Source organism: Larimichthys crocea, chromosome VII, assembly GCF_000972845.2.
Source record: "Larimichthys crocea isolate SSNF chromosome VII, L_crocea_2.0, whole genome shotgun sequence".
Taxonomy (NCBI): Eukaryota; Metazoa; Chordata; class Actinopteri; family Sciaenidae; genus Larimichthys; species Larimichthys crocea.
In genome coordinates, this window is record NC_040017.1 from 28957318 (window position 1) to 28985121 (window position 27804).

At 44.1% G+C, this 27804-nt stretch overlaps 1 protein-coding gene across 2 annotated transcripts; it reads right to left on the reverse strand.

The window, feature by feature from the left end:
• col4a3 (collagen, type IV, alpha 3) lies at positions 1-27804 on the reverse strand. Of its 2 annotated transcripts, XM_027280152.1 has the most exons (52): positions 27687-27804; positions 20601-20657; positions 19780-19869; positions 19594-19638; positions 19425-19469; positions 18859-18921; positions 17626-17679; positions 17450-17476; positions 17187-17261; positions 17040-17102; positions 16912-16947; positions 16726-16773; positions 16427-16501; positions 15674-15718; positions 15497-15559; positions 15368-15412; positions 15196-15249; positions 15069-15110; positions 13874-13955; positions 13612-13647; positions 13263-13427; positions 12481-12573; positions 12167-12262; positions 11981-12051; positions 11582-11770; positions 11235-11403; positions 10937-11029; positions 10705-10809; positions 10529-10623; positions 10214-10364; positions 9785-9898; positions 9484-9651; positions 9308-9397; positions 7107-7241; positions 6694-6792; positions 6499-6588; positions 6146-6285; positions 5161-5287; positions 4848-4928; positions 4650-4751; positions 4501-4548; positions 4220-4405; positions 3496-3626; positions 3340-3412; positions 3166-3237; positions 2884-3009; positions 2710-2808; positions 2392-2604; positions 1979-2156; positions 1757-1871; positions 1490-1662; positions 1-263 (listed from the first exon to the last, which is right to left on the reverse strand). In XM_027280152.1, the coding sequence occupies exons 1-52, from the start codon at positions 27774-27776 to the stop codon at positions 182-184; spliced, it is 5004 nt and encodes a 1667-aa protein (XP_027135953.1). In that variant the 5' UTR covers positions 27777-27804; the 3' UTR covers positions 1-181. The 2 variants fall into 2 exon arrangements, with proteins under 2 accessions (XP_027135953.1, XP_027135954.1); XM_027280153.1 differs by lacking the exons at positions 17187-17261; positions 17450-17476; positions 17626-17679; ... (4 more) ...; positions 20601-20657; positions 27687-27804 and having other exon boundaries at positions 16427-16524; positions 17040-17064.

The window sequence follows — 27804 nt, forward strand, 5'->3', positions numbered from 1 at the left end:
CATTAATTATGAAGTTGAATTTGTAATCAGCCCTCTGATTGGTCAGTACTGCTCACTACCATGAAGTTGTTGAACACATTCACTGCTGGTGTGAGTACACAGGAGAAGAAGTAGCATGGTCATCAGTAGTGTTAGCAGCAGTAGTATTTACAGTCAGCAGCAGCAGCAGGCGTGTCAATGTTCACAGCTGCTTCATGCAGACTCGACAGCGGCTGATCAAACTTCCCGGAAACTCTCCTGGATCGGTCCGTGGCTTCGGTTTACTGCAGGACGACAGAAACACACCGACATGTTTGATTCCAGCTCATCGTTCACAGCCTGAATTATCTCAAGAACTCATTCATAAAAACATGAAGAAGATGAAGAAGATGAAGAAGATGAAGAACATGAAGAAGATGAAGAACATGAAGAAGATGAAGATTAAGAAGATGAAGATAAAGAACATGAAGAACATGAAGAAGATTAAGAAGATGAAGAACATGAAGAACATGAAGAAGATGAAGAAGATGAAGAACATGAAGATGAAGATAAAGAACATGAAGAACATGAAGAAGATAAAGAAGAAGAAGAACATGAAGATGAAGAAGATGAAGAACATGAAGAAGATGAAGAACATAAAGAACATGAAGAAGATGAAGATGAAGAAGATGAAGAACATGAAGAAGATGAAGATGAAGAACACGAAGAAGATGAAGAAGATGAAGATGAAGAACATGAAGAACATGAAGAAGATGAAGATGAAGAACATGAAGAACATGAAGAAGATGAAGAACATGAAGAAGATGAAGATGAAGAACATGAAGAACATGAAGAAGATGAAGATGAAGAACATGAAGATGAAGATGAAGAACATGAAGATGAAGAGCATGAAGAAGATGAAGATGGAGAACATGAAGAAAATGAAGAAGATGAAGAGCATGAAGAAGATAATGAAGATGAAGAACATGAAGAAGATAAAGAACATGAAGAACATGAAGAAGATGAAGAAGATGAAGATGAAGAACATGAAGATGAAGAGCATGAAGAAGATGAAGAACATGAAGAAGATGAACATGAAGAAGATGAAGAGCATGAAGAAGATGAAGATGAAGATGAAGAAGATGAACATGAAGATGAAGAACATGAAGAACATGAAGAAGATGAAGAACATGAAGAACATGAAGAACATGAAGAAGATGGATTCTGTTGATTTAAACCTTTGACACCAACATGAAACAAGAAGTCTGAACCTGGGTTCATCACATTTGTTTTTATTTTAGAGTATTTTTAATGAGAGAACACCTCATTTGCATATTTAAACATCACATCTGTCTCATGGTCCAGCTGCTGGTTGGTCAGGGCGCCGCCCTCTGCTGGTGTTTCAGAGGACTGCAGCGGTCTCTCTGCATGTTTCTGATGTTTAAACTCTTAGCAAAGGCTGAATGTTTCTTTAAGCAGCAGATTTTACATGCACATATTGAAACAATGTCATGATGAAGGTGTTTGGTACCTGAACATGTCGTCGGGGTTGAGGGCGGTGAGCCAGTAGCTGTAGGAGTCGGCGTAGTAGTTACAGGTTCCTCTGCCGTGACACTCGATGAAGGGAATCTTCCTGAAGTTTTCCAAACACGATCCAGGAGACACCAGAAGCTGACCCGAGCCCTCCGCCCCAACTCCGGTTTCCTAAAGAAGGACGGCGTCCACAGCGGACGTCAAAGGTCAAAGTGCGTGAGGGCTTCACACAGGTCGACTCAACGTGAACAAAGTGTCAGCTCACCATCACAAAGGAGTATCCGGACCAGAGGGGGTCCCAGCCTGAAGGACACTCTGGAACTGAACTGGTCTGACTGTGGACGGAGATCACATTGGCTCTGGCCTCACACACAGAACACCTGGAACACACACACACACACACACACACACACACACAGAGAACACCTTTACACACCACACACACACGCTCACACCTGTGACGCGTTGTTTTTAGCGTGTGTGTTACCGGCTGATGTAATTCTTTAATGAATCTCCGGAGATGAGCGGCACGCTGCTCGGCATCACTTGCTCAGTTGACAGCCAATAGGAGTAGTCGTTGCGCGAGGCGTAGCGACAGGTGCTCTCAGTGTTACAGAACAGGAAGGGCATGGTGGTAAAACGAAGTAAACAGCTACCTAATGTACCTGAAGAGGAGAGGACAGCGTTACTGACAGTGAGTCCATGACGCACCGATCAGCCCAACATTCAGACCTCAGAGGTGAAGAACACGGATTATCACCTTCAGATCTGAGGAGTCAGGTGGTTTAGCAGTAGAAGAGGGATCTACACAGTATCATGCAGGTGGGCTGATCGGTGTACATACATGTAGTGTAGAAACCAAACATTAGCACAGTACTCAAGTAAATCTACTGAAGTTACCCAGGTCTTGTCCGTGAGCTCGGTTGTTCCCGTTGATGAACAGCAGCGAGTATCCGCTAAACATCGGAGTAGACCCCGCAGGACATTCAGGGACGAAGTGACTCTGGCTGTGTCTGGTGAACAGGAAGCCGTCCTGCTCTGGTGTGTCGGCGTAGGGACCCGGTCGACCTGGACGACCTTTAGCACCGGCTGAACCTTTTGAACCTTCCTCACCTGTCAATACAGAGTCATTTATGAATGGAAGAACTGACATTAAAACATGCTCCCTTCAGTTCACAGAGTGTTTTTAATAAGCTGACAGGAGATCAGATTCCTGACCTTTAAGTCCATGGACGCCCGGGTCTCCCTGATCCCCTTTCAGTCCAGGACGACCAACTAGTCCTCTAATACCAGCCTTCCCTTTGCTGCCCTTTGAACCTGGAACATTCAAACATAGAATTACTCAAGTTATTCTGTTTAAACCTGAGACCTGAAATCTTGTTCCAGACTCACCTGGAAGTCCATATTTTCCTGGGATCCCTGGGGGTCCAGTTTTTCCTGAGGGGCCTGGCTCTCCAGGCAAGCCATCGTCCCCTGGAAACATCACCACGTCTCTAGACACATCCTCCCCCCTCTTGCCTGCAGAGAGCAGTATTCGATACTACATTCAATAACCAGCATACAGTATTTAGTACAGGGTAGTACAGGTATTAGTACACAGTAGTACTACATCAGAGCAATACTCAGGTGTGATTGGACAGTTCTGCTGTTCATTGTGTGATGTCACTATGTTACCTCTGTTCCCAGGTGGTCCTGGAGGTCCTTGTGCGCCCTCGTCACCTGGTTTTCCATCATCCCCCTTCAGACCTGAAACAAACACAGTCCACAGAGATAAGACCAACACGATGATGACCGCGGACGCAGGATGTGCATGTGTTTGTTTATGTTCAATATATTGGTTTTTCTTACCAGGAGGTCCGGTGCCACCAGTTTCTCCCATCTGGCCTTTGGGTCCAGGTGGGCCTGGTGGACTGTCTTCACCCTGTCAACAACAACAACAACTGTATTAAGTACAATCTGATGGTTTAAATTCTGTAGTACATCATAACAATGGGATGTACTGACCGGCAAGCCATGTGGGCCAGGGTCACCAGGGGAACCAGATGGTCCTTGGTCACCTGGGGCTCCTTTAGATCCCTTGTCTCCTTTAAAACCAGGACCTGGAGAACCAGGAGGACCCCGAAGGCCTGGTGGACCTACAGAGACAGAGACAGCAGCACAGTTAATGTTCACTGAAGTTTGTTTGTCTCTCTTTCTATGCAGATGATACTGGTTTGTGATGATCTGATTTATGTTGGCTTCTCCTTGTCCTCCTCAATCTGATTCTTTGAAGGTACATAAACCTCAAGCTTGGAACAACTCTGAGGCCTCTGACAAAAGAACCTCATCTGGCCTCAGAGGTGTTGGTGTCATGAAACTTGAACTGTCTGTTCAGGTCCACAAAAAGCTGTCAGTCATTTGTTGTTGCCGGTTAATGGAGCACCTCCACCACAAGTATAGGAGATCAGTTTCAGCCTGGACCAAAGTTTTGGACCAGCTGAAATCCCAAGAACCACACAAGGTTCGGGACAACAAGAGTTGAATTTACAGAGAGCTGAAGCAGAAAAAAGTGAGTCACAACTATTAATAACTATTAATCAACAACTCTCAGTCAAAACGTTTACACCTTCATGGATGAGAACTCCTCACTGCTGTGAGAATACCAGTTAACTCATAGTGTCATCTATAAATAAATCTATCAATATTCAATAAATGATTATCTTATCTTAAACTATGTGGGTCTCATCACCTCTGGGTCCTTGTTCTCCGGGCAATCCATTTTCTCCGTTGTCTCCTTTAATACAGAGTCCCTTCACACCAGTTTCACCAGGAGGTCCAGGAGGTCCAGGAGAACCATAACAGCCTGGTGTTCCCCCAGGGCCATAAGGACCAGGAGGACCACAGGGACCAGGAGGACCCATCTCCCCAGCACAACCTGACGAGACAAGAAGAGGTGCAGAGTGGATGTTCTATTTCTTCTTCTTTAGTTCTGACTGAAAACGAAATTCATAATCACCACTGAGGACTCACCAGGTGCACCCTTCTCCCCTTCTGGGCCGCTGGGTCCGATTCCAGGAGCTGGGGGAAGAAAGCCAACCAATCAGAAGAGAGAAAAGCAAACCAACACCACCTGGATTATAAAAACCAAGCGGAAGCAGCTCAAAACAAGATGGTTCTACCTCCCATAGCCCCTTTCTCTCCAGGAGGCCCAGGTATCCCATCTTGTCCCTGGTTTCCTCTGGGACCAGCTGGACCAGGATCTCCAGGAGGACCTCTGTTACCTGAAAATGAAGGGATATTTAATCCACTGTGGGGACAGGTGTGTCACTGGAAACAGTACTAACCAATAGTACTGCTACCCAATGACATGCATGTACCTGTGAGTCCGGTGGGCCCTGGAGGGCCATTTTCCCCTGGAGAACCATCACAGCCCTTTTCACCAGGGGGCCCAGGGGGACCTAAGATGGACAGACATGTAACATTTAGCTTGTGGAGGTTGGAGTAAAATCTGCAGTGTTTTCTGGTGGACTGGAATTTCTCTTATTTCTCCAAGACAGGAGAAATCTTCAAGGACACTTGGACCAGGACCAGGTTTTAGCTGTATAGTGACTTTCATCTCATTGATTAGCGGTCTGGTCATTGAGACCGGTTGTAGAAACTGCATTAAGTATGAACTCTAATGAATCAGACCTCTACATCCCGGGGCACCAGGGTTTCCACGGTTACCACAGGGACCGTGGCATCCTGGAGGACCAAAGCTTCCATCGTCCCCTGGAATCCCCTTCACACCTGGAAATCCAGCTAATCCTGGATTCCCCTGAGAGGAGAATAAGGGAAGAGAAGACACTTTATTGTTTGAAATGAATCTTTAAGGAGCTTTCAAATCTATAACAGAAGATATCCAGATCACAAATATATAAATACGTCAAATTAATAATCAAAATAAAATTAATCTCTCAACTGCTACCGGTGTCTGCTAGTCATTTCTCTGTGCATCACAGGATTCTGATTTAAAATGCTGCACTAAGGGCTTTGTACCATTGAATATATTTAATGCAATCATGATACACTCTATAGGAAAAAAGTAAATTATTATTTATAAAATAAAAACTAAAAACAGCAGCAGTAGTTGCCGTGGCATGACAGCGGCAGCGTTTGAGAGGTTAATTAAGAAAACCTCGCAAATTAATGCAGAAATCACGTAATGGAAATGCTACTGCCAAATACAACTGTGACGACTGTTTTATAAAATAAAAACTAAAAAAGAAAATTGAATTTGAATTGTGAGAACTGAATGTTCAGTTGCAAACTAATAAATTCGATTTCAAATTACAATTCAGATTCAGTTTTTTTCAATGCAGTGATTCAAACTGAACAATACGAATTTAAATCATGTAATTCAAATTCAGTTTTTTTTTTATGCAATTATTCAAGTCAAGCAATTCAAATTCAAGTATAAATGATTCAAATTCAAGTATAAATGATTCAAATTCAGTTTCTGGTGGCATATATATTTCAGCCCATAGATAAAATTAAAAGTTAATTAAAAGTGATGATACTTTATCTCTTAAAGAGTAACTTTGGTATTTTTTATGTCCAATGGAGACAACTATAATAACACACTGTCAAAGTAACACGCTGGTTTTACTGAAGCTCAGATTTTTGTTTGTGATACCTTCTCTCCTGTACGTCCTTTGGCTCCTGGTCCTGATGAACTTGGTTCTCCTTTTGGACCTTTGGGACCTGTTGATCCTGGTTTACCACCTGGACCAGGATCGCCACAAGGCCCTGCTGAACCTTTCGGACCTTTATGACCTGGATGAAAAAAGCAGAGAGACGGAGATCATCAGTCTACTTACTGTTCAAGAGAGTCCATGTTGATGTTTTAGAAGCACACAGTCTTCACACATGTTGATCAGTATTTACTCAGTATCACTGGAAGTGATCAACAACAAAATCAACAGTAAAATCCTGATATTTGTCTTTTTAAAATGTTTTTAGGGACAGTTTGTGTTGGGGGAATGTTACCTGGTATCCCCATCTCTCCTTGGTCACCGTCAGGTCCAGAGATACCGGGAAGACCATTCTGTCCTTCTCTGCCGGGGTCTCCAGGAGGTCCTGACAGACACACACATTCATCAGCTGTCAAATCATAATTTCATAGTCTTGTGAGGTAAAAGTCATTCTAATAAACAAACTGTATTTCCAGTTTGTTTTGTTCACCTCGTGTCCCAGCATTTCCAGGTCTACCCTTCATACCATCGGGTCCCGCCGGCCCCGGCAAACCCTGCTCTCCTTTATCACCAGTGAGACCTGCGGCACCTGAAGGTGCAACAGGAAACAGACAGAGCCCAACACTGGTTAGAAAGTGGAACTCAAATACCTTAGAGCAGATTTATTGTGTGATGCACAGAGTCCAGGTTACAGGCAAGATGTTTTCATTCTTTATGCTAAGCTAACCAGCTGTAAATGTCTAGGTGAAAGACAGAGTCAAAGTAAAGATTGACAACAAAACCAGGCCCAGAATAGAACCCTCATTAACACTGAAGGTTACGTCACGCAGATTAAAAACTAATCAGTGATACTTGATAGTTCCTTGCTACTACATTCACGTAGACCTGAACAGAACATAGTACCAGGTTCTCCAGGGTCCCCAGGATCTCCAATGATCACGATAGATGTCGTGCTTCCTTTTGGTCCAGGTTCTCCTAGGTCCCCCCGTGGCCCAGGAGGCCCCCGAGCACCCTGGATGCCACCTGCACCAGTCTGACCTGAAAGACAGAGATGTTGTACAAAGTTACAGTCAGAAAGAACGGTTTGAAGAAAAACCCACGAATACAGAAAAGAATCTTACAACAGCATCGTCAGCATGGAGGATTATCCCTACCAACATTAGGACAATGCTGTTTTGGAAAGACTCTTTATCTGGTGACACTAACCCTGAATGGTTACAAATGGAAAACTCCTCTTGTCTTCATACTTCTTTACACTCACTGTCAAAACTCTTTTGGAATCCATGTCTAAATACACCTCAAATCCAATTGTGAAACACTCTTTTAGAATCCTGACACAGTTCAGACGAGGTTTCTCTCTCAAAGATTTGCCCACTTGTGCTCCTATAACAAGAAACCACCAGTTCATGTCATCAGTTATAGACGTTGCTTTTCATGAATGGGTTAATAGAGGAGTTGCCACAACAGAAAATGTATTCATTGACAAATCTTTTGCGTCCTTTGATCAATTAAAGCTTAAATTTAACGTCCCAAATTCTAATTTTTTTAGATTTCTGCAGCTCCGTAGTTTCATATCAAAATCATTTCCCATCCCAGCCACCCGACTCCCTTTTAAATGACATTCTGAAGCTTAACTCAGGCTCCAAAGGGATTATTGGAAACATATACTGCTCACTAAACATATAATTTGGAGCCTTTGACATCACTAAAGACTCAATGGGAGAGCGACTTGGGGTTTGAACTTCCTGAGAATATCTGAGAAAGAGCTTTAGATAGAACACATTCTTCTTCAATCTGCTTACGACATACGGTTATGATGATGATGATAGGGGCTTTATTTTGTCATTGTAGCAGTACAAGTACAGTACAACGAAATTGCAAACCAGTCTGTCCATACAAATAATACATGTAATATGACAAGTGGGGGAGGACAGGACAGTGTATGGTAGCCAAAGGAAAGAAGAAAAAAGGGATACAACATGGGGAGAGGGGAGGAGAAAAAAAGAACAACCCGCAGTCTGTGCTCCTGTCAGGAGTACAATCTGGGAGCAGGACAAAAACACCTCAGCAGTTTTAGCACATATACAGTACACTCTACAACATGAGACACATCACTAGCAACCAGGGGATAGGGGATGGGGGGTTTGAGTAATCCCAGCACAGACACGCCATCCGGTCCTGCTTCGTTGAGAGCCAAACGAGAAAGTCCAGTTCAAGGTTATGCATCGCCTGCATTGGTCTAAAGTAAGACTAGCAAAGTTCACTCCTAGTATCGATCCCATTTATGATCGATGCAGGCAAACACCAGCCACCCTCTCACATATGTTTTGGTTTTGTTCAAAACTAGACAATTTCTGGCAGTCAATATTTAAAACCTTTAAGATGTTTTCCGAGTACCTATAGAACCTTCTGCCATTACTGCCATATTTAGAGTAACTCCTCACGACGCTCACTTTGACCGCCAGGCGAACAGTGTGATGGCTTTTGCATCTCTTGTAGCTAGGCGATTAATACTGTTTAAGTGGAAGGAGAAACTTCCCCCAGATGTGGACCAATTACCTTCTACATTACTTGGTATTAGAGAAGATTCGTTATTCTACAAGAGGATGTATTCAAAAATTTTACTCTACATGGAAACCTTTTTTAAGTTATATAGAGAAATTAGATGTCGCTAATATTGGTGTTTAATATGACTGATCCTGTATTGTGTATAATCTGCAACCCATAAGGACCGCTTTTGATGACTTACAGAATTTTTAATTCCTTTTTTTTTCTATTATTTATTTACTTACATATATTTTCGTATATGTATTTTTGAAATGTACATGATGCATGTAATACAAGTGTTTGCTTACAAGCTCAATCAATATTGGGTTGTCAAATGGTACAGTAATATTGTTGCAGGGATGGGGCACTGTTGGAGCGAGTGGGGGTGATGTTTATATTTGTATTATTTCTGACCACTTATGTTTCTGTACTTTGTACACTATCTCTCTTTGTATAAACATCAATAAAAAGAAAAACTTGGAGTAAAAAAAAAAGAAGAAGAAAGAACTGTTTGATTTTTAAACTGATTGAGAAATTGAATAATTGAGAGATGAAACCTTTCGGTCCTGGTAGTCCAGTCGCTCCTGGTTTCCCATCCTCCCCTGGACTCCCAAGTGGTCCTGGAGGACCTCCGTCCCCTCTGACGCCTAAAACACATGCGTGAATGTTACTTTTAACAGGTCTATAGCAATGCTAGCACTGTGAGTTTGACCTGATGATGTTGAAAAGTCACCTTCGGATCCTGGCTTCCCATTGTCCCCTGTCAAGCCCTTCGGTCCAACTCCTCCTACTGGCCCTAAAGGTCCATCAAACCCTGGGGCCCCATTTGGCCCCTGAGGTCCCATAAATCCCACACCCGGCAGCCCAGGGTCACCCCGCACACCTTTTGTGCCTCGGGGCCCTGCAAGACAAGATACCTGTTAGACTGAGAGACAGGTGAGATTTCTCCTTTTGGTTTTAGTTTATACTAAATCCTACAAACTCTCTGCTCAAGAAACACGGAAAAATCTGTCACCAGCTTGTAATGATGTTACCTGTAAATCCGATGATGCCAATCTGCCCCTGCTCTCCTATTGGTCCAGGAGCTCCAGGTAAACACAGTCCAACAGAACCAACAGGACCAGGTACACCATCCAGACCACTACGACCTGAGAGACAATTCAGTTCACTTTGGGTGTCTTCAAACCTGTGTTATTCAGTCCATTTGAATCAGACTTGTTTTGGGACTCCAGCCTTGGTACGATTTGGTTGGGACTTTACTGAAACCCTTAAAGGAAGTCTGTCTGAGTCAGGTCACAAACAAGTTAAACCTTTCACATGTTAAAGCTTCTTGTAGGAAACAGTCTTCAATGAACTAAACAAGTCCAGTTGCCTTTGACAACCTTCAACAGGTACTTTGACCTGGGTTGACCTGAATAATGAATGGAGATCGACTACCTTCCCATCATTCCTACATGACCTACCTTCAGGTCCTGGTGGTCCGTCCTGTCCTGGTGGTCCTTGATCACCATCTGGTCCTGGAGGTCCAGGGTTTCCTGTGGGGCCCAGAGAGCCATCTTCCCCCTGGAGCCCTGGCTGACCCTGCTGACCTGGGAATCCGACACCCCTGTCCCCCTGAGAACAATTTGAAATCAGTAAGTCAGGATAAGGAAGACTCCTTAGAACTTCTGTTCACACTCTATGACCTAAAGCCTCATTTATCAGAATTCTGAGGTTCCTGGGCCCTAAATTTCCTTTCTTCATGTTAAGGAGTATCTGTCTGCATGAGTCAACTTTACCTTGGGGCCTGGCATCCCTGGAGGGCCTGATGGCCCCGCTCGTCCTTTGAGACCAAAACTTGGTAAACCTGGAATTCCTGGAACACCTTTGTCTCCTGAGCCGGACAAAAACACATACTGTTATTTGTTGTCTTCCATACTTTGAAACCTCTGATGATTTTATTTATAAGTCTGACCTTTGAGCCCCGGAAAGCCTAGATGGCCCATAACTGAAAATCCATCAACTCCTCTTTCTCCCTTTAGACCAACAGCGCCTGGATCACCTGGATGTCCTGTCACACCTGAGACCAGCAGAGACAACAGGTGAGTCAACGTCAACTTTCTGATGTTTTTATAACTTGATTTCTGTAGATTAAGAATCAACAATAAGGACGACACACAAAGCCACAGCGGATAGATCAGACTCACCTGGAGGTCCGGTGTTTCCAGATATTCCTTTATCTCCCTTTTGTCCTGGATCTCCTGGAGAGACTTTGACTTTACCTGGAGAACCTTTTTCCCCTGAATGAACAAACAGATGAGACATTTCATTAGCATGATAACAGAACCGGGCTCAGCAGCCAGACTGGACCGGGTTGGAGCACAGCCTCTGAGACCAACAGTGAATAACGTTACAGTACCGAGGTGACTTACAGACTTTATGATGGAAACAGTGATAAGTAGTGAACCGCTACCACGAGTGTGACTGCCTAAAGTTCCCCTTTACCTGGTTTTCCAGGATCTCCTCGCTGTCCTGGGACACCCACACTGCCTTTAGGTCCTGGAGGTCCTGGAGCCCCGATTCCAAGAGGACCTGAAGGTCCCATCTGTCCTAATAGACCTCTGGGGCCAGTCACCCCGAATAGACCCCTTTCACCTTTCTGACCAGGAGGCCCCTGAGAGATAAACAGTAGTTCATCATCTACATATTGTATGTTATCCAATGAAGTGATCTTCTCTTGTCGACACAGGATTGGAATGGATTGGTTGCACTGGAAACACACCTCATTTACTCACCTTGTAAGGTCTAAGATAGATAAAGACACGTTACTGAACCAGCTTTAAAATACTCACAGGGTTTCCTTTTGGTCCAGGAACACCTTTCGGTCCTGCAACTCCTGCATGTCCACCTTGCCCCATGAAACCTGGTCGTCCCACCTCCCCAGGGTCCCCATCCTCACCCTTCTCTCCCACTCTCTGCATGATCCCAGGGTCACCAATGGGACCTGGGGGCCCTGCGAAGCCAGGGAGACCAAAGCGTCCCTAAAGACAGATGGACAAAGAGACAGCCATGAGGAATCTCAAATCAAACTGCATCCAGGTATTATACAGTCTATGGAATGGACTCTTCTCCTCGCTACTTTGAATGATCAGTGTGTGATGTGCACCTAGACACCTAGTTAGGATGGGTCTGCTTGTCCAAGGTAGTCTATCTGTGATAGAAGAGCTTAAGGAGGCGATTGATGAGCTTACCTGTGGACCAGGTGGTCCTCCAGCACCTTTGATCCCTTCATGACCTTTGGGTCCTGGAAAACCAATTGAACCTGGAAACAAACATCACAGACAGACAGGTGAAATCTACCTGCTCTGAATCTGATTCTGGATCAGATTCTACTGTCTGCTGGTCCATCTACAGCTAGAGTCAGGTGTGGTTCTTACCTTCCACCCCATCTTCACCTGGCTCTCCTGGTTCACCTGCAGGTTCAGGATGGCCGTAAACTACTTGACAGACCGTGCACACCTCTCCTTTCTCACCTGATAAACAAAAGTCAAATGATTATGCAAAACATTATGATTTAAACTACAAGGTAAGCTTGGCCTCTTCACAGTAAGAAGGTCCCGGTTTGGAGACCACTGACAGGCAGAACCTTCACCAGATAAACTTTGGACGCTATGACTAGAACATTTGTGAACCACTGATGTAGAGTTTGTTTAAATATTGTAAGTTGTCCCCCTTCCTCTCACCCACTCACCCGGCTCTCCGTTCTTCCCTCTGATTCCTGGAAATCCCACCAGTCCTTTTGGACCTTTAGTTCCTGGATAACCAACATCTCCGGGGACAAACTCTGACGGACAGAATGACAAAAATTTTGATTTGATTGTAGTAAACCAAAAGAACTATAAGAATCTCACCGGTATAATAAAAAAACTTTAATAATACTGTTGTAAAGTACTGTTTTAGATACGTTTATTAACAAGTTTTTTTTCAGTACCTTAATAGAAAACAGCTGTCACCATTATATTTATTTAAAACATATTTGCCATTACAAATTAATTGTATATATTTCTTCTAACCTTTAAGGTTTATTAGAAAGATCAGAGGCTCCAGGATGCTTCCCTGAGGGACTCCACAACTTACATTAAAGAAGGACAACTGATTCCTTTAGAGAAGCTCCCTTTTATTTTCATTCTACTTTTTACTATTTGACTACTGTACTTGTCCTTTACCTCATTCACAATGTTGATATTTTTAAAAGTAAACTCAACTTTAGTCTGACTTTTACTTGAATTGATTATTTAGTTAGTTAGTTTGTCTTTTCATACATTTTAATCTGTGTTTTTTGTTCGTTTATTTTGTTTATTTATATACACAAACACTAAACACTGTATTTGAATGTGTTTTATTGTTTTGTTTTTAACTCTTTAATTAAACCAAGTGTTAAACTTCAGACTGAAGACTGTGGACCACAAAACCTCTTCAGTCCCACGAAGACCTGAACAGAGAAACACAAACACACCAGTGGCACAACATTACCTGGTATTCCTGGTTCTCCTGGTTCTCCTTGAATTCCAGGATTCCCTGGAACTCCAGTTTGTCCTGGGGGGCCATTGATAACAGGCCCTGGGTCTCCAGATTCTCCTTTGGGTCCAGATAAGCCAGGCGGTCCCTGGGACCCCGGTGGACCAGGGATACCCACACCTTGAAGGCAAGAAAAACATATTCAATATTTAGTTATTATTACATCTGTATTTAATTTACGAAATAAGGTTTTTGCGTTTCTTCGTGGTCTAATTCTACTGCTGTCTGCTGAGTCTCAATACCGTTTGATCTGATTATTGTTATTAATGATTGATTGTTGTCACTAATGCAGTACTGAGTGTACCTGGTTCACCCCGTAGTCCAGGAAATCCAATGAACCCTGAAAGAAAGCAGAGAAGAACGTTACTGTCTGTTCATCGGCAGATTCAGCTCACATTTAGGTGGACAGACGTGAGATAATCCAGAATGACTGGAACATTTTCTGGAACATTGTAATTCATTTCTGTTAGATAGAAACAATATCTGACACCAAGAAAACTTCAGATTTCCATCCTGCTAAATTTAATGATTTTGCGTGAAGATGGACTCCATTCATGTTGGTCTACCTTGTTCTCCAGGGACTCCGGGGGATCCTTGGAGGCCGGGGACTCCTTGCTGACCCTTTAGTGATTTGTAATTCCAGACCGTCTGATAAAAACACACAGACACATATTCGACATGAAGGCTCAGCTCAGAAAAGAGTTGAATGTTCTGCACATCGTCTCTGTTCAAACCAAGAAACTTCATTTCACAGCGTCTGTAAACTGAAATCACTCTTTTTCCTAAGGACTGTTCACTGTGAGTTTAAAAACAAAGCAGAGGATCATTTGTTTATTCGTTATCTAACACATTAATAAAACACTGCAAGTTAGCTAAGAGGCTAATCTGTGTCTCTGGACAGATGTTACAAAGTTATTGAGATCATTTATATGCATGCAGAGCAATAATAAAATATTGATGTCAGGAGAAACATCATTCAGGACACAATTTAAAACAGTGTGAGGGTTAATGTTAGTAGAAATATGGAGTAAATAAGATGACAGCAAAGACACACACACAGTTTCTAAAATAATTAAAGTGTTTAAGACAAAACAAGCATGCCTGCAGGAGACCAAATGAATCATGAAATTGTTTATTATGTGGCCTCGTGTTTCATTTATATTTGAGTATTCCATCATCTTTGTTCACTGTTCTTTGACATGCTTAGGTCGTCTTGTTCACGTGAAGCTCCACCTGCTGTCCAACATGGAGGTCTGTGGGATTTGTTGAAACCTTCATGGTCAGATTTTACCCACAACATTAGAGTGGGAGTGTTGTTTCTGTAGTCAAAGATTCAAGACCGGGTTGGAGCTCAGCCTCTGAGACCAACAGGGAATAACGTTACAGTACTGAGGTGATTTACAGACTTTATGATGAAACATTGATACGTAGTGAAGCGCTAACTGAACTGACTCAGCCCGGGAAGCCAGGAGCCAAACCCGGCAAGAAAACCACCTGTTAGACCGGACACCGCCGGTTCAGAGGTTCTGTCGCTGTGTTCACTGTTAGACTGGACACTGCTGGTTCAGGGGTTCTGTTCAGTCACAGGAAGATAGACGTAGACACACTAGCGTTCTGTTCAGTCACAGGAAGATAGACGTAGACACACTAGCTTGTAGTGTGTAGCTAGCTTCAATGTTTTGTTTTTGACAACCTGGCTCTTATTTTGGTAGAACAAGCCTCCTTCCTGTCATGATGTCATAATCAGTAGTCCAGACTCACCTCTCCTGGAGGACCTGGAAATCCACCATCACCTTTCTCTCCCTAAAAAACACACACATGATCAACACTCACACAGTACTGAACGTATTACTGCAGTAATACTTCCTGTACTTCATACAGTACTCACTTGGGATCCTTCAATACCTGGAGGACCAAGGAAACCACGATGCCCCGGGTCTCCCTGCAGACACAGACCTTAAGTTAATGTAATGATCAGAGTCAGACTCTTCACAACACACGGTTCTGGTTCTGGAGTATACATACTCCACTAGTCCAAAACTGGACTCTTGGCATGTTACCTGCCCTCCCAGCTCTCCAGAGATTCCGTCCTTCCCAGGTTTACCCTACAACACAAACCCCATGTTAGACCAGGATAACACCTGTTCAGGTTCAGGTCAGAATCACTGGGGTCTCTCTCTCTCTCTTACCAGTGAGCCAGGATCACCTGGCTCGCCCTTTTCTCCTTTTACCCCCCGGTTCCCTGGGACACCCTGGAGGACAAAACAATACAATACATACACAATCATGATCAAAAGTCAGTCCAAGCAAACATCATTCTGCTTTGTGGATGACATAAGTTTTCAGTGAGACAGACTTTGACTTACAAGAAGTCCAAGACAACCCTTCTCTCCAGTGTCACCTGGTTCTCCCTGAAGTATAACAACACAAATATCAGTGAAAACACCATCAGAGAGATAAAACAGCAAATAAAATAAAAAACAATGAAATAGGTGAGTGTTTGGAAGCTTCTTGAAGCATTTTTTCCAATTTGTTGAAGGCAGCCACAACAATTACAATAAGCAAGACGAAAGGAAACAAAAACATGAATGATTGTTTCAAAATCTATTTTTCTTAGTTGGCATTGGACGACTTGGCACTCAATGTTCATGTGTTGGTCAAAGAGAACTCAAAGTTTTTTTGTGGTTTTCTCTACGCTTGCTGATCTGGAACTAAAGCACCGCTGGACTTTTGGGGAAATACTCTCAGAACCTATGATGATGAGGACTTCTTTGGTTAGAGTTAAGTTGAAGGAAGTTTGACATTCATGGTAGTCTTGCAGGGTAGAGATTAGACTGAGGTGATTAGAATTAAAGGAGATGTATAGCTGGGTATCGTCTGCATAACAGCGATACGAGATACACTTAAACTGACTAATGAAAGAGATAAAGAAAAAAGAAAGTGGGCCAAGGATTGAACCCTGTGGTACACCACATGTAAGCTCATCAGTTGAAGAGACAACAATAGCCAAGTCTGCCAAGTAGGATTCAAACCAATCAAAGGCAGACCTCGTTATACCCGCCCAGTGCTGAAGCCTACAAAGTAAATGAGTAATCGACTGTGTGGAAAGCTGTACAGACCTTTAGTTCTTTGGGTCCTTCAGCGTACAGTTTGATTCCTTTCTGTCCAGGAATCCCTGGCGGGCCGCGATCACCCTGAAGACCAAACATTGTTGATGCTGATGAAGATGATGGCAATGGTAAAGATGAAAGTGATGGTGAAGATGATAGTGAAGATGATAGTGATGGTGAAGATGATGGTGATGATGATAGTAGTGTTATTTCACAGGGTAGAAGTGTGTGAATGCTCACACTGAATTACCATTTGATGGGATTTAATGTGAATTTATAACCTGGGAAACAGCATTAGCATAGCTCACCTTCTCTCCTTGGGGACCCGGGATCACTGGACTGGGACCCTCCTGACCCTGAAACAAAAACACATCACCGTAAACTGAAGTCACATGACCAAACAGAACATCGCGTTTTGATTACTCATTAGCAATTTAAAATGATATCCACTTGTAAGACGAGCCGATGAGTTCAGCTTGTTATAGCACACAAACCTTTTCTCCTTGTAACCCTGGAAACCCTGGATGTCCCTAAATTTACATAACGAAAGCAGCTCATGTCAGTGGATCAAAACACTGAAAACAGTAAAATAGAGTTTGACAGCTTTAGATCTGAAGCATACAGGAAGTCCGGGGGGTCCTGGAAGTCCTGGCAGGCCGGGATCACCTGAATCTCCATTCAGTCCCTGTGACACAAACAGCGAATCAGAGCACAAGAACTGAGGAGGACCGTTTGTCTTGTCAAATAACAAAATGTGACAGTGACTGACATCTTCTCCATCTGGTCCTTGTGGTCCTGTTACACCTTTCTCATCCTGAGACATGGGAAAGACCAACGAGTCTCCCTGAAACCAGAAACAAGACAGAAACATTCTAGAACAACCAGCAAACCTTTGAAGAAGTACACCAAGAGCTAGACAGAGTGACCGTATCAAGATCCTGGAAAACAAGTCTGGTGTCATGAAGTCGAACCAAAGAATGACCAACTGGTCATTACGCGGCTAGTTGGCGTGTTCAGGACGCGTACTCTCACCTTTGCACCTCGACGGCCTGGCTGACCCTGAAACACATGAACATGGTTAGCTTAAGCTTCTCAGAGCTGATTAGCCTAGCTTAGCTTCAGTCAGCAATAATGGAAATGTTGCACATGCATAGGACGTCTTCACAGTATCCAATGACTGCTTAGTACAGGAAGCAGGCTGGACTTACTTTAAGGCCAACAGCTCCTGGAACCCCAGGAAACCCTGGGTACCCAACATCCCCCTGGAAGACACCAGTCAGTATGTCAATCAGTGTTTGTTGGAGCTGGAACAGACCAGTGTGTGGCAGATAGCAGTGTTGTTTCTAATTGCAAATGCCTTGCCTCACCCTCTGAGTCAGTGTTTAGTTCATCCCTTCTGGGCTACTGTAGAAACATGGCAGACTGCGTGGAAAAGCTGCCTATATGGCATCTAATGGTTTGCAACCAAACGAATCACCCCTCACCCCTTAATTCACTTCAGTGTGATTATTGAGATGACTGAAGTTTTCAAATTTCAGGCAGTACAAGGGAATTTCAAACATTTCCAGGAATTTCAAGGCAGTTTTCACCTTATAACCTGTCCGTACAACTTACTTTTGGTGTTCCTCAGTGCTCGATTAAGGGTCTAGGTCAAGTTCTTCATTTATCTTATCCACAGTACGTTACAATACAGCAATTGTTGGCAGTACATTTTGCATGTAACACCTTTTAAGCTTTTCACATTTAATGCCATTACACATGTTGCATTTGAACGTGCAGGAAAGGTTGCAGTAAAAAGAAACGTGAAACAGACACAGTTTGTTTAGGTTTTAGGAAAACATCACTTAAATGCAGTACTTACATCTTGCAGCTATTCATGTTTTTTTAAAATCTTTTGCCTGATTATTTAAAATTATTTAAAGTAAATAAAGTATACAGTCGTCCCTCGCTATATCGCGGACTCGCTGTTTCGCTGATTTTTTTCAGTGTAATTTTGCATGCTTTTTTTTACAGTGTACTGTACAGTATGAACGCGCATTGTGTTCTGCGTCCTGATTAAGGGAGTACTGTACAAAATGCGTGTAAAAAGGTGTATAAAAGTGTGTGGTTTCGTTTACTGCGGGCTATTTTTAGAACGTATCCCCCGCGATAAACGAGGGACCACTGTATAGCTATCTTTCTATCTAAAGTCCAGAATTTTTTCTTTGCAGATGATGTATTTTCCTGTCCACCTGTGTGATAGTAATGATCTGCATCAATAAACTAATGAGACCATGGTGAAATAACAAGGTAATGATGGCTCTGTCTGTCTGTCTGCCTGGGATAATTGGTCGGTCGCAGATTTGGTTATTTGATTTGAACACATTCATGTAGGAAGGCGCAGCACAGAAACAAACAACAACAATAACGAATGTCTTGTATGTGCAGGTAATCATGTCTACCTTTGTCCCGTTGCATCCTGGGAATCCCGGGCGGCCAATGGGACCTTCACGTCCAGAGAGTCCCTGAAAAAACACACTAAATCTTAATGTCTGTATGTGGGTCTCTTTAGCTCCATTTTTGGTCTTCACCACCTCCAAAGGAAATCTCTGCAAGTCATGTTCAGAGACTTTGTAAAACAATGAGCTGAACGTGAACAAAGCTGCAGATTCAGCTGATAATTCACACCAACAGTTTCTACATTGTATGAAGTAACATTGTCATTTCATACATATTTATTAAATACTGATTATCGCCACTTTAAGGAGATGTAACCCTTTTTGATCTCCAGTTTCATCTGATTTCAAATTCATTTAAAATATTATATAATATTAATATTTAAAATATGAATAATATATTATTAATATAATTATTGAATAATTTAATTAATAAAATAAAATGCTGACTTTTAATCTTGAAAAATGTGGCTGTATGATCACAGTCTAATTTATTTATATGCTTTTATATGCTACCTGTACATTCTTTATGTTTTCTGAACGTACTCTGAATGTTATATTATGGTTCTTACCGGCAATCCTGGAGGTCCTGGGAAACCTGGTTTTCCTGGATGACCCTGGAGAATACAAAGAGACTGATGTTTACCTTCATGTAATGGATCCTTCAGTCATTTTATCTGCACTGAGTCAGGTTCATAAAGATAAACGATGATCGAAGGTTGAATCAAGCATCAGTCGTACCAGAGAGCCTTTCAGTCCTGGAGTTCCTGGTGGTCCCAGCTCACCCTGACGACAAAGCAGCAAGAAAATCCTCAGACATTTATGAGAATAACAGCTGGCAGAGATGTGTTGATGCCAGCGGTGCTGGGAATAAAAAGGGGCTGAGGAGAGAACCTGGAGGAACTCCATCTGTTTAAACCTTGTTACCTTTTCTCCAGGTAAGCCCTGGTGGCCTTCGTATCCAGGGTAACCAATCACTCCAGGAAGTCCGTCGTATCCAGGGTAACCAGGTTCACCCTGTGGAGGACAAAGACAGGCAGATAACAACAGAGGTGTGGAACACATCCTGGGTCAGTTCATCACCTGACAAAGACAGTCGTTATGGACAGGTAAGTCAGGTGTGGAACAGATCCTGGGTCAGTTCACCTGCTGTCTACATCAGGTGAATTAATACATAGACGCTGGCTGCCGTCCAGGTTCATTCACAGACAGCTTTGGTGTCATGCTCAGCAGAGAGGAACCAGCTTTTATTCCCCTTCTGAACACACCTGAGATCACAGAGATCACACCTGGGTGGTCTCAGGTAGCTGAGGCGCAGCAAACCGCAGCCCCGACACAAAGACTTCAGGATCTCTCTTTTTCAGTCTTTGGTATTTATTTATATCTTATTCTTCTTGTTGGTTCTCGTTTTTAACGCAGCTGCGTCGTCACATTAAAAGCTGCTCATAATTATCATGGTTAAAAATTCAGTTTAAAGTTAAAGATCCACCTTCGACCAACGTCACTGCCTGACCTACACCAGATCTACATCCAGATCAGCTCCTGGTGGTGTAACGTGTGTCTGCAGTGACAGTGGGTCACCACTGGAGGGCAGCAGACTGTAAACTCAGGCTGGTCCAGGATCAGTGAAGTCTGAACAGTCCAGCACTCTGTGTGACCCTGTTTGCCCGAGCTTTGCCTCCCAGGCGTCAGTCCCCAGGTTAGCTGCAGACACTGAACACCTGTTGTTCAGGTCAAGACTGTCTCACCTGCTGACCTTTGACCCCGTCGCAGTGACAAAAAGACTTCCCGCTGCAGTGACACACCTGGAGAGAGACAAGAAGAGACAATGTGAGTGAGACGACTTCAAGTATCCACTCGGTTCTGGACCAGAATGAGTCCAGGTTCTGATTCTCTGCATTTGAACACAAACTGAAGTTTAATTTAGCGAGTTTCATGATCTGTCATCATCGACCATCGTCTCTGTCCATCAGACGAGACGCTTTGCAGGATTTCATGTTGGAGACCATTCATAGGTTCTCAAACCGTGGTTCGAGTATCCATTGGTGGTACGTTACTTTCCTGCAGCGACACTTGGAAGAAAATGATTTCAAATGTATCAAACCATCGAGGAGTTTCCCATGTCCTGAAATATCTTTCAGCATCAGACGCCTCGACGCTCACTCCCGTAGTGTGAGCATACATCCATGATGAGACAGGAAGAGGACGTTAAAGCTGCAGTCGTGGCTCCAAACAGGAAGTTCAGATCAGGAGTGACACGTGGAGACCCGAATATTACCTGAGGTCCGTGGTGTACAAAGTTTGAGAAACACTGTTGGAGAACGTCCCTGAAGTCTTCACGTTCCCCTGGTGAAGATGTCTGTCAGTTCCAGGCAGCTGCAGACCTGGAACCTGGATGACGTCAATCATGACGATCTTCTCTGGCTTTTGTTTGACATCATCGATTAGCACGAGGCGTTTGATTCATTAAAACTGCTCCACTACGTCGAGAGGCCGAGTAGTCTGCTCGGTGAAGAGGGCTATGATCCAGGTCCAGGTCTGAGCGACGTTCTGAGTCTGCTACAGCTACAAATAACATTTATAATAATAATATGCAAATGAATCTGTTGTCCGTGCAGGAGCTAACACAGGCTACAGACTAAAGTGAGGTCACGTGTTCTGCATCATGATAAGACAGAAGCTGTGGTGTCTGCCCTCATGTGACGATACCATCTATAACTTCAGGTAAACACAGATTCATGCCTTTATGGAGAAGTGGTCACCTGATGTGATGAGGCGTGCAGCTAACGCTAATCAGTTCATTTGTGAGAGGCTGAGCCGTGAGTGGGACTCGAACACACGTCTGAATGTTTTACTGTCGCTCTCAGGCGTCATGCTGCTGGTCAGTAGGGATGGGCGATATGGATTAAAACATTTATCCCGATAATTTCTGGTATTTATCACGGTAACGATACAAACAACGATAAATAAACACCAATTCAGCCTAATGTTTCCGACTATAAATCTATCACCAAAACAATAATAAAGGCGAGGGGGAGCTGGTGGTGGGCGTGTCTAGACCTGCTGAATGTAACCGCTGTGATCATCGGACACAAATCAAATTAAACTTCTTCCTGTCGTTATATTTTGCGGCATAAATTGCAAGTCGGACTGAGATTTAGAAGCTGGTACATGAAATAAACAAAGTGAGACACACACAGGTAGATGATCAGAGTTTAGTCTGTGAATCCACCTGGACAGTCTCTGCTTCAGAGACATTTCAAGCTGTCTGTGGAATGTCTGATTGGCGGCCCGAGCGTGAGGAAAGAGCTCCTCGCCGTGAGGACAGAGCTCCTCGCCGTGAGGACAGAGCTCTTTGCCGTGAGGACAGAGCTCTTTGCCGTGAGGAAAGGGCTCCTCGCCATGAGGACAGAGCTCTTTGCCGCGAGGAAAGAGCTCCTCGCCGTGAGGAAAGAGCTCCTCGCCGTGAGGAAAGAGATCCTCGCCGTGAGGAAAGAGATCCTCGCCGTGAGGACAGAGCTCCTCGCCGTGAGGACAGAGCTCTTTGCTGTGAGGAAAGGGCTCCTTGCCGTGAGGACAGAGCTCTTTGCTGTGAGGAAAGAGCTCCTCGCCGTGAGGACAGAGCTCCTCGCCGTGAGGACAGAGCTCCTCGCCGTGAGGACAGAGCTCTTTGCTGTGAGGAAAGGGCTCGTCGCTGTGAGGACAGAGCTCTTTGCTGTGAGGAAAGAGCTCCTCGCTGCCCGGCGTAGCTGCTCCGCCTTCCGCCATGTTTGTCATCAATTCGTCATCAATTCATCGTTTTTATCGTGGGATGACATGTTCTTACCGTGGGGAATGTTTTTGATGATATATCGTAAACGACAATATATCACACATCCCCACTGGTCAGACTGCAGAGGGCAGTGTGAAATGAGCTCCAGTATCTATCAGCTGTTTGAATCCTCAGAAGATACACCGGACCATCCTTTAGGAAAGGAAAGGAGGTAACGAGTGACAGGTGGTCGATATTCGTTGATAATGAACGGGTCGATTGTTTGTAGTCCATCACAGCAGTTTGTAGTTTTACCACAGATCACGTCAGTAAAAGGACGTTCCTTCTCACCTTTCCTTGACCTCATGACGTTTTCCATCGAGGTCAAGGAAAGGTGGTTAGGAAAGGACTCATTGTTTGGCCCTGGTCTGGTCTTTGTGTCTACGTACAGAAGAACTCTGAGCTCTGGTCTTGGCTCAGGTAGACCTGACTGTAACTCTGTTGGGTTTAAAGCCTCCGTGTCTCCTGCAGGTGGAACTGTGAAGTCAGTCTGAGCTTCAGAACTCATTCAGCATGTTTCTTTATGATGTTTTATCTCCGTGTGGGTCTAAACCCAAACAGCCTTCATGTATGCTGCAGATGTAACAGTGCTCTTCCTGTGATAACCAGCAGACAGTCAGACTGATGAAGGCCTGATCATCTTATCTTCATTCCTGTCCCTCGGTGCCCCGACATGTTCTACGTTTATCATCATGTGACGGTTCAGGTGTTTCTGCAGACTCTGAACTCCACATCAGATTATTTCATCGGAACACGTTTGACCCTCATGACCTGCTGTGCGAACATAAAGACGACGAGGACGTCTCAGACAGAGAGGACACGGAGCGAACGCTGCTGAACGTCCCGTTAAACCACGTTCACTAATCTGACACCATCACCTCTCCCTGTCTGTGTAACGACAGAGACGTTTGTACAGAGTCCAAAATCCTGCAACAACACACAAAATCAGAGGCTCCTGAACTCACCACTGACCATCAGCCTCATGGCAGCTGAACTTTGTTTTGTTTTTTTTGTCTCCTGAAACAAACACGATGAAACAGGAAGTGTGACGTCTGTGACGCTTAACGACGACGCCATCGACAACTTCATGAACACGTGAACAGGTGAAGTTACAGTTTCCTGATGGACAGTGAAGTAAACAGCTGCCAACTGTAGCTGCTGTTAGCTGCTGTTAGCTCAGTCTGTTAGCTGCTGTTAACTCAGTCTGTTAGCTGCTGTTAGCTCAGTCTGTTAGCTGCTGTTAGCTCAGTCTGTTAGCTCATGTTAACTCAGTTTGTTAGCTGCTGTTAGCTCATGTTAGCTGCTGTTAGCTCATGTTAGCTGCTGTTAGCTCATGTTAGCTCAGTTTGTTAGCGGCTGTTAGCTCATGTTAGCTCATGTTAGCTGCTGTTAGCTCATGTTAGCTGCTGTTAGCTCATGTTAGCTCAGTCTGTTAGCTGCTGTTAGCTCATGTTAGCTCAGTCTGTTAGCTGCTGTTAGCTCAGTTTGTTAGCTGCTGTTAGCTGATGTGAGCTCAGAGCACTAGGGCTGGTAACATTCCCCAGAAATTGAATTCGAATATTAGTTTACCAGTCCTACAGAGCACCGGGGGATGTCAGTGTTTGTACCACAGGAAGTTTTGGACCACCAAGAAGAAGAAGAAGAAGAAGAAGAAGAAGAAGAAGAAGAAGAAGAAGAAGAAGAAGTGGTGTGCCAGAACCAGAGCTGGGCGCTAGTATCAGTATATAACTTTAGCAAGCATCAAGCTAACGTTAACCAGCCAGAGTATCCTCCAAATAACAAGACAGACGATTCACGGTCAGAGTCTGGACAGAGACAGAGTTTGTTACGTTAGCTCTGACTGTGCCAGATGATTGTGGATGTTTCTAAGCTAACGTTAGCTGTTAATGGACGAGGCAAACTGGCAACGCAACCAGGCTCAGCAACTTCTACGGACATGATGGCAGAGGAGAAGAGAGTGAAGAGGACGCTGACGGAGGAAGCTAAGAAGAGAAAAGGAGAGAGTGAGCGAGCAAGAAGCCGCCGGACAAGAGTAAATGTGGGACTGACTTTTAGTGGCATGGGGTCTTACGGAGACTGACTCACTTCTGAAACCACTTCCTGTCGTCGCCGTTAAAAAGCGTAACACGAGGTGACAGATGTTGTGACTGGACACGAAATGTTTTCATTCAGAGTTCAGCTGCTTATCAGCAGATCAGACGTGTGTGTGTGTGTGTGTGTGTGTGTGTGTGTGTGTGTTCATGTGTGTGTGTGTGTTCATGTGTGTGTGTGTGTGTTTGTGTTCATGTGTCTGTGTGTGTGTGTGCGTGTGTGTGTTCATGTGTCTGTGTGTGTTCATGTGTGTGTGTGTGTGCGTGCGTGTGTGTGTTCATGTGTCTGTGTGTGTGTGTATGTGTTCATGTGTCTGTGTGTGTTCGTGTGTGTGTGTGTGTGTGTGTGCGTGTTCATGTGTCTGTGTGTGTGTTCATGTGTGTGTGTGTGTGTGTGTGTTCATGTGTCTGTGTGTGTGTGTGCGTGTTCATATGTGTCTGTGTGTGTGTGTGTATGTGTATGTGTTCATCTGTGTGTGTGTGTGTTCATGTGTGTGTGTTCATATGTGTCTGTGTGTGTGTGTGGGCATGTGTGTGTTCATCTGTGTGTGTGTGTGTTTGTGTATGTGTATGTGTGTGTTCATGTGTGTGTGTGTGTTGGGTCAGTGATAACAACAGATCAGGACAAAAGGCTGAAACAGAAAACAGACGAACTAAAACAACAGACAGAGTCGAGACTGTCTGTCTGACTGTCTGTCTGACTGCACACAGACAGACAGACAGACAGACACACAGACAGACAGACAGACAGACAGACAGGTTTTATTTCCTGTCTGGCATTCTTTGATTTCCTCAGTTATAAAACGTTTGACCTCTCGAAGGACCTCCACCCGCGACCTGCGAGTCACGTGACCGCACATGTGATGATGTAACCGGCCTGAAACATACCGACGTCGACCTGCTGATGGCGCTGCATCGCGTGTCCGGAAAACTAAAATCAGTGTGTTGGTGCGACATCACCTGGAATAAATACTTTAACACATGATACTTTAAATACTTTAGGTACTTTAAGTACTTTACACATTTACTGTGATGATACTTTAAAGTACTTTAACTGTGTCAAGTACTCGCTCCACCCTTCGTTTACCGTATACGAAGACACAGAGCCTTTTTACTTTCAGGACTCACGGTCGACGCGTCAGAAACACTTCGGACAGTGAAGCTGATGTTCAGCATCTGTCTGACTCTCCTGAGGTTACGTGACGTCTGACCAATGAAAACAGACTGAGCGCATCACGTTATCGTTAGCTGCATAATAACTCGCTAACTAAGCTGCTAAGACTGAAAGAATATATAATTAATTTTCTCCTAATTATGCAAAAATGTGAACAACAAATCTGTGTTGGAAACAGCTAACAGAGCTAACAAAGCTAACAGAGCTAACAGAGCTAACAAAGCTAACAGAGCTAACAAAGCTAACAAAGCTAACAGAGCTAACGGAGCTAACAAAGCTAACGGAGCTAACGGCGCTAACGGAGCTAACAGAGCTAACAAAGCTAACGGAACTAACAGAGCTAACAAAGCTAACAAAGCTAACAGAACTGGCAGAGTTAACAAAGCTAACAAAGCTAACAGAACTAACAGAGCTAACAGAGCTAACAAAGCTAACGGAACTAACAGAGCTAACAGAACTAACAGAGCTAACAGAGCTAACAGAACTGGCAGAGCTAACAGAGCTAACAGAGCTAACAGAACTAACAGAGCTAACAGAGCTAACAGAGCTAACAGAGCTAACAGAGCTAACAGAACTGGCAGAGCTAACAAAGCTAACGGAGCTAACAAAGCTAACAGAGCTAACAAAGCTAACAGAGCTAACAGAACTGGCAGAGCTAACAGAGCTAACAGAGCTAACAGAACTAACAGAGCTAACAGAAATGGCAGAGCTAACAGAGCTAACAGAAATGGCAGAACTAACAAAGCTAACAGAACTGGCAGAGCTAACAAAGCTAACAGAACTGGCAGAGCTAACAGAGCTAACAGAACTAACAGAGCTAACAGAACTAACAGAGCTAACAGAACTGACAGAGCTAACAGAACTGACAGAGCTAACAGAGCTAACAGAACTGGCAGAGCTAACAAAGCTAACAGAACTGGCAGAGCTAACAGAACTGGCAGAGCTAACAAAGCTAACAGAGCTAACAGAACAGGCAGAGCTAACAAAGCTAACGGAGCTAACGGAACTGGCAGAGCTAACAAAGCTAACGGAGCTAACAAAGCTAACAGAGCTAACAGAGCTAAACACTAGGCCCTTTTGGTGCACTGATGCTACGCTAATGGCTAACGGCAAGGATTGATCTTGATGCAATGCTACACGCTAAATGTCTGCCCTCCGGTAGCTTCACTCTTTTTATTGGTGGTTGCTAAATGCTATTAATGTTTGCTAAAATATGATGGTGACTACCCAGAATGCAGTGCACCGTGATGTGGTCAAAATGTGTACTGCAAAAAAAAATAAAAAATAAAAAAGCTGCAGTTCCTCTAACGTCCACCTGAGGCTGGCTCCAGAAGTGAGTCAGTCTCCATAAGTCCCCATGTCCAAATGTCTAACTTCACAGCAGAAATAAACATGTTTACAGCCTGGTACAAACAGTTTTATTTCACAGTACTGCAGTACTCTGTGTACTCTGTGTACTTATACTCATGACAATACCGGCCAGACTGTCGGAGTCACAGTCTGATGTTAAAAACACACAACAATAAAACTGACTTCACACACGCCTGTCTGTCTGTTACCACGGCAACACACACACACACACACACACACACACACACACACACACTAAAAGTCTCTCCTCTTCATCCTTCTTTATTCTAATAAACTCTACACCTGTCCGTCCACCTGTCCCCCACCTGTCCGTCCACCTGTCCCCCACCTGTCTCCCCACCTGTCCGTCCACCTGTCCGTCCACCTGTCCCCGGGTGCGCTCACTCACCCTCTCGGCGTGTCCCGGAGCGGCGGAGCAGCACAGCATCAGAACCAGCAGCGGGACGATCCTCCGCCTCGGGCCGCCTGGAGGCTCCATGCAGACGGGCACAGAGCTGCAGAGTCCC

Bases quoted from the DNA above. Each gene is read 5' to 3' on its own strand.
- col4a3 (XM_027280152.1), bottom strand. From the start codon at position 27,776: ATGGAGCCTCCAGGCGGCCCGAGGCGGAGGATCGTCCCGCTGCTGGTT. The intron at 17,680-18,858 runs GTAGACATGATT...GGTGTCTTCCAG, and splicing joins CAGGATGCAACGGGACAAAG to GGGGATGTTGGGTACCCAGG. The intron at 2,809-2,883 runs GTGAGTCTGGAA...TGAATGTTCCAG, and splicing joins AGGAAAATATGGACTTCCAG to GTTCAAAGGGCAGCAAAGGG.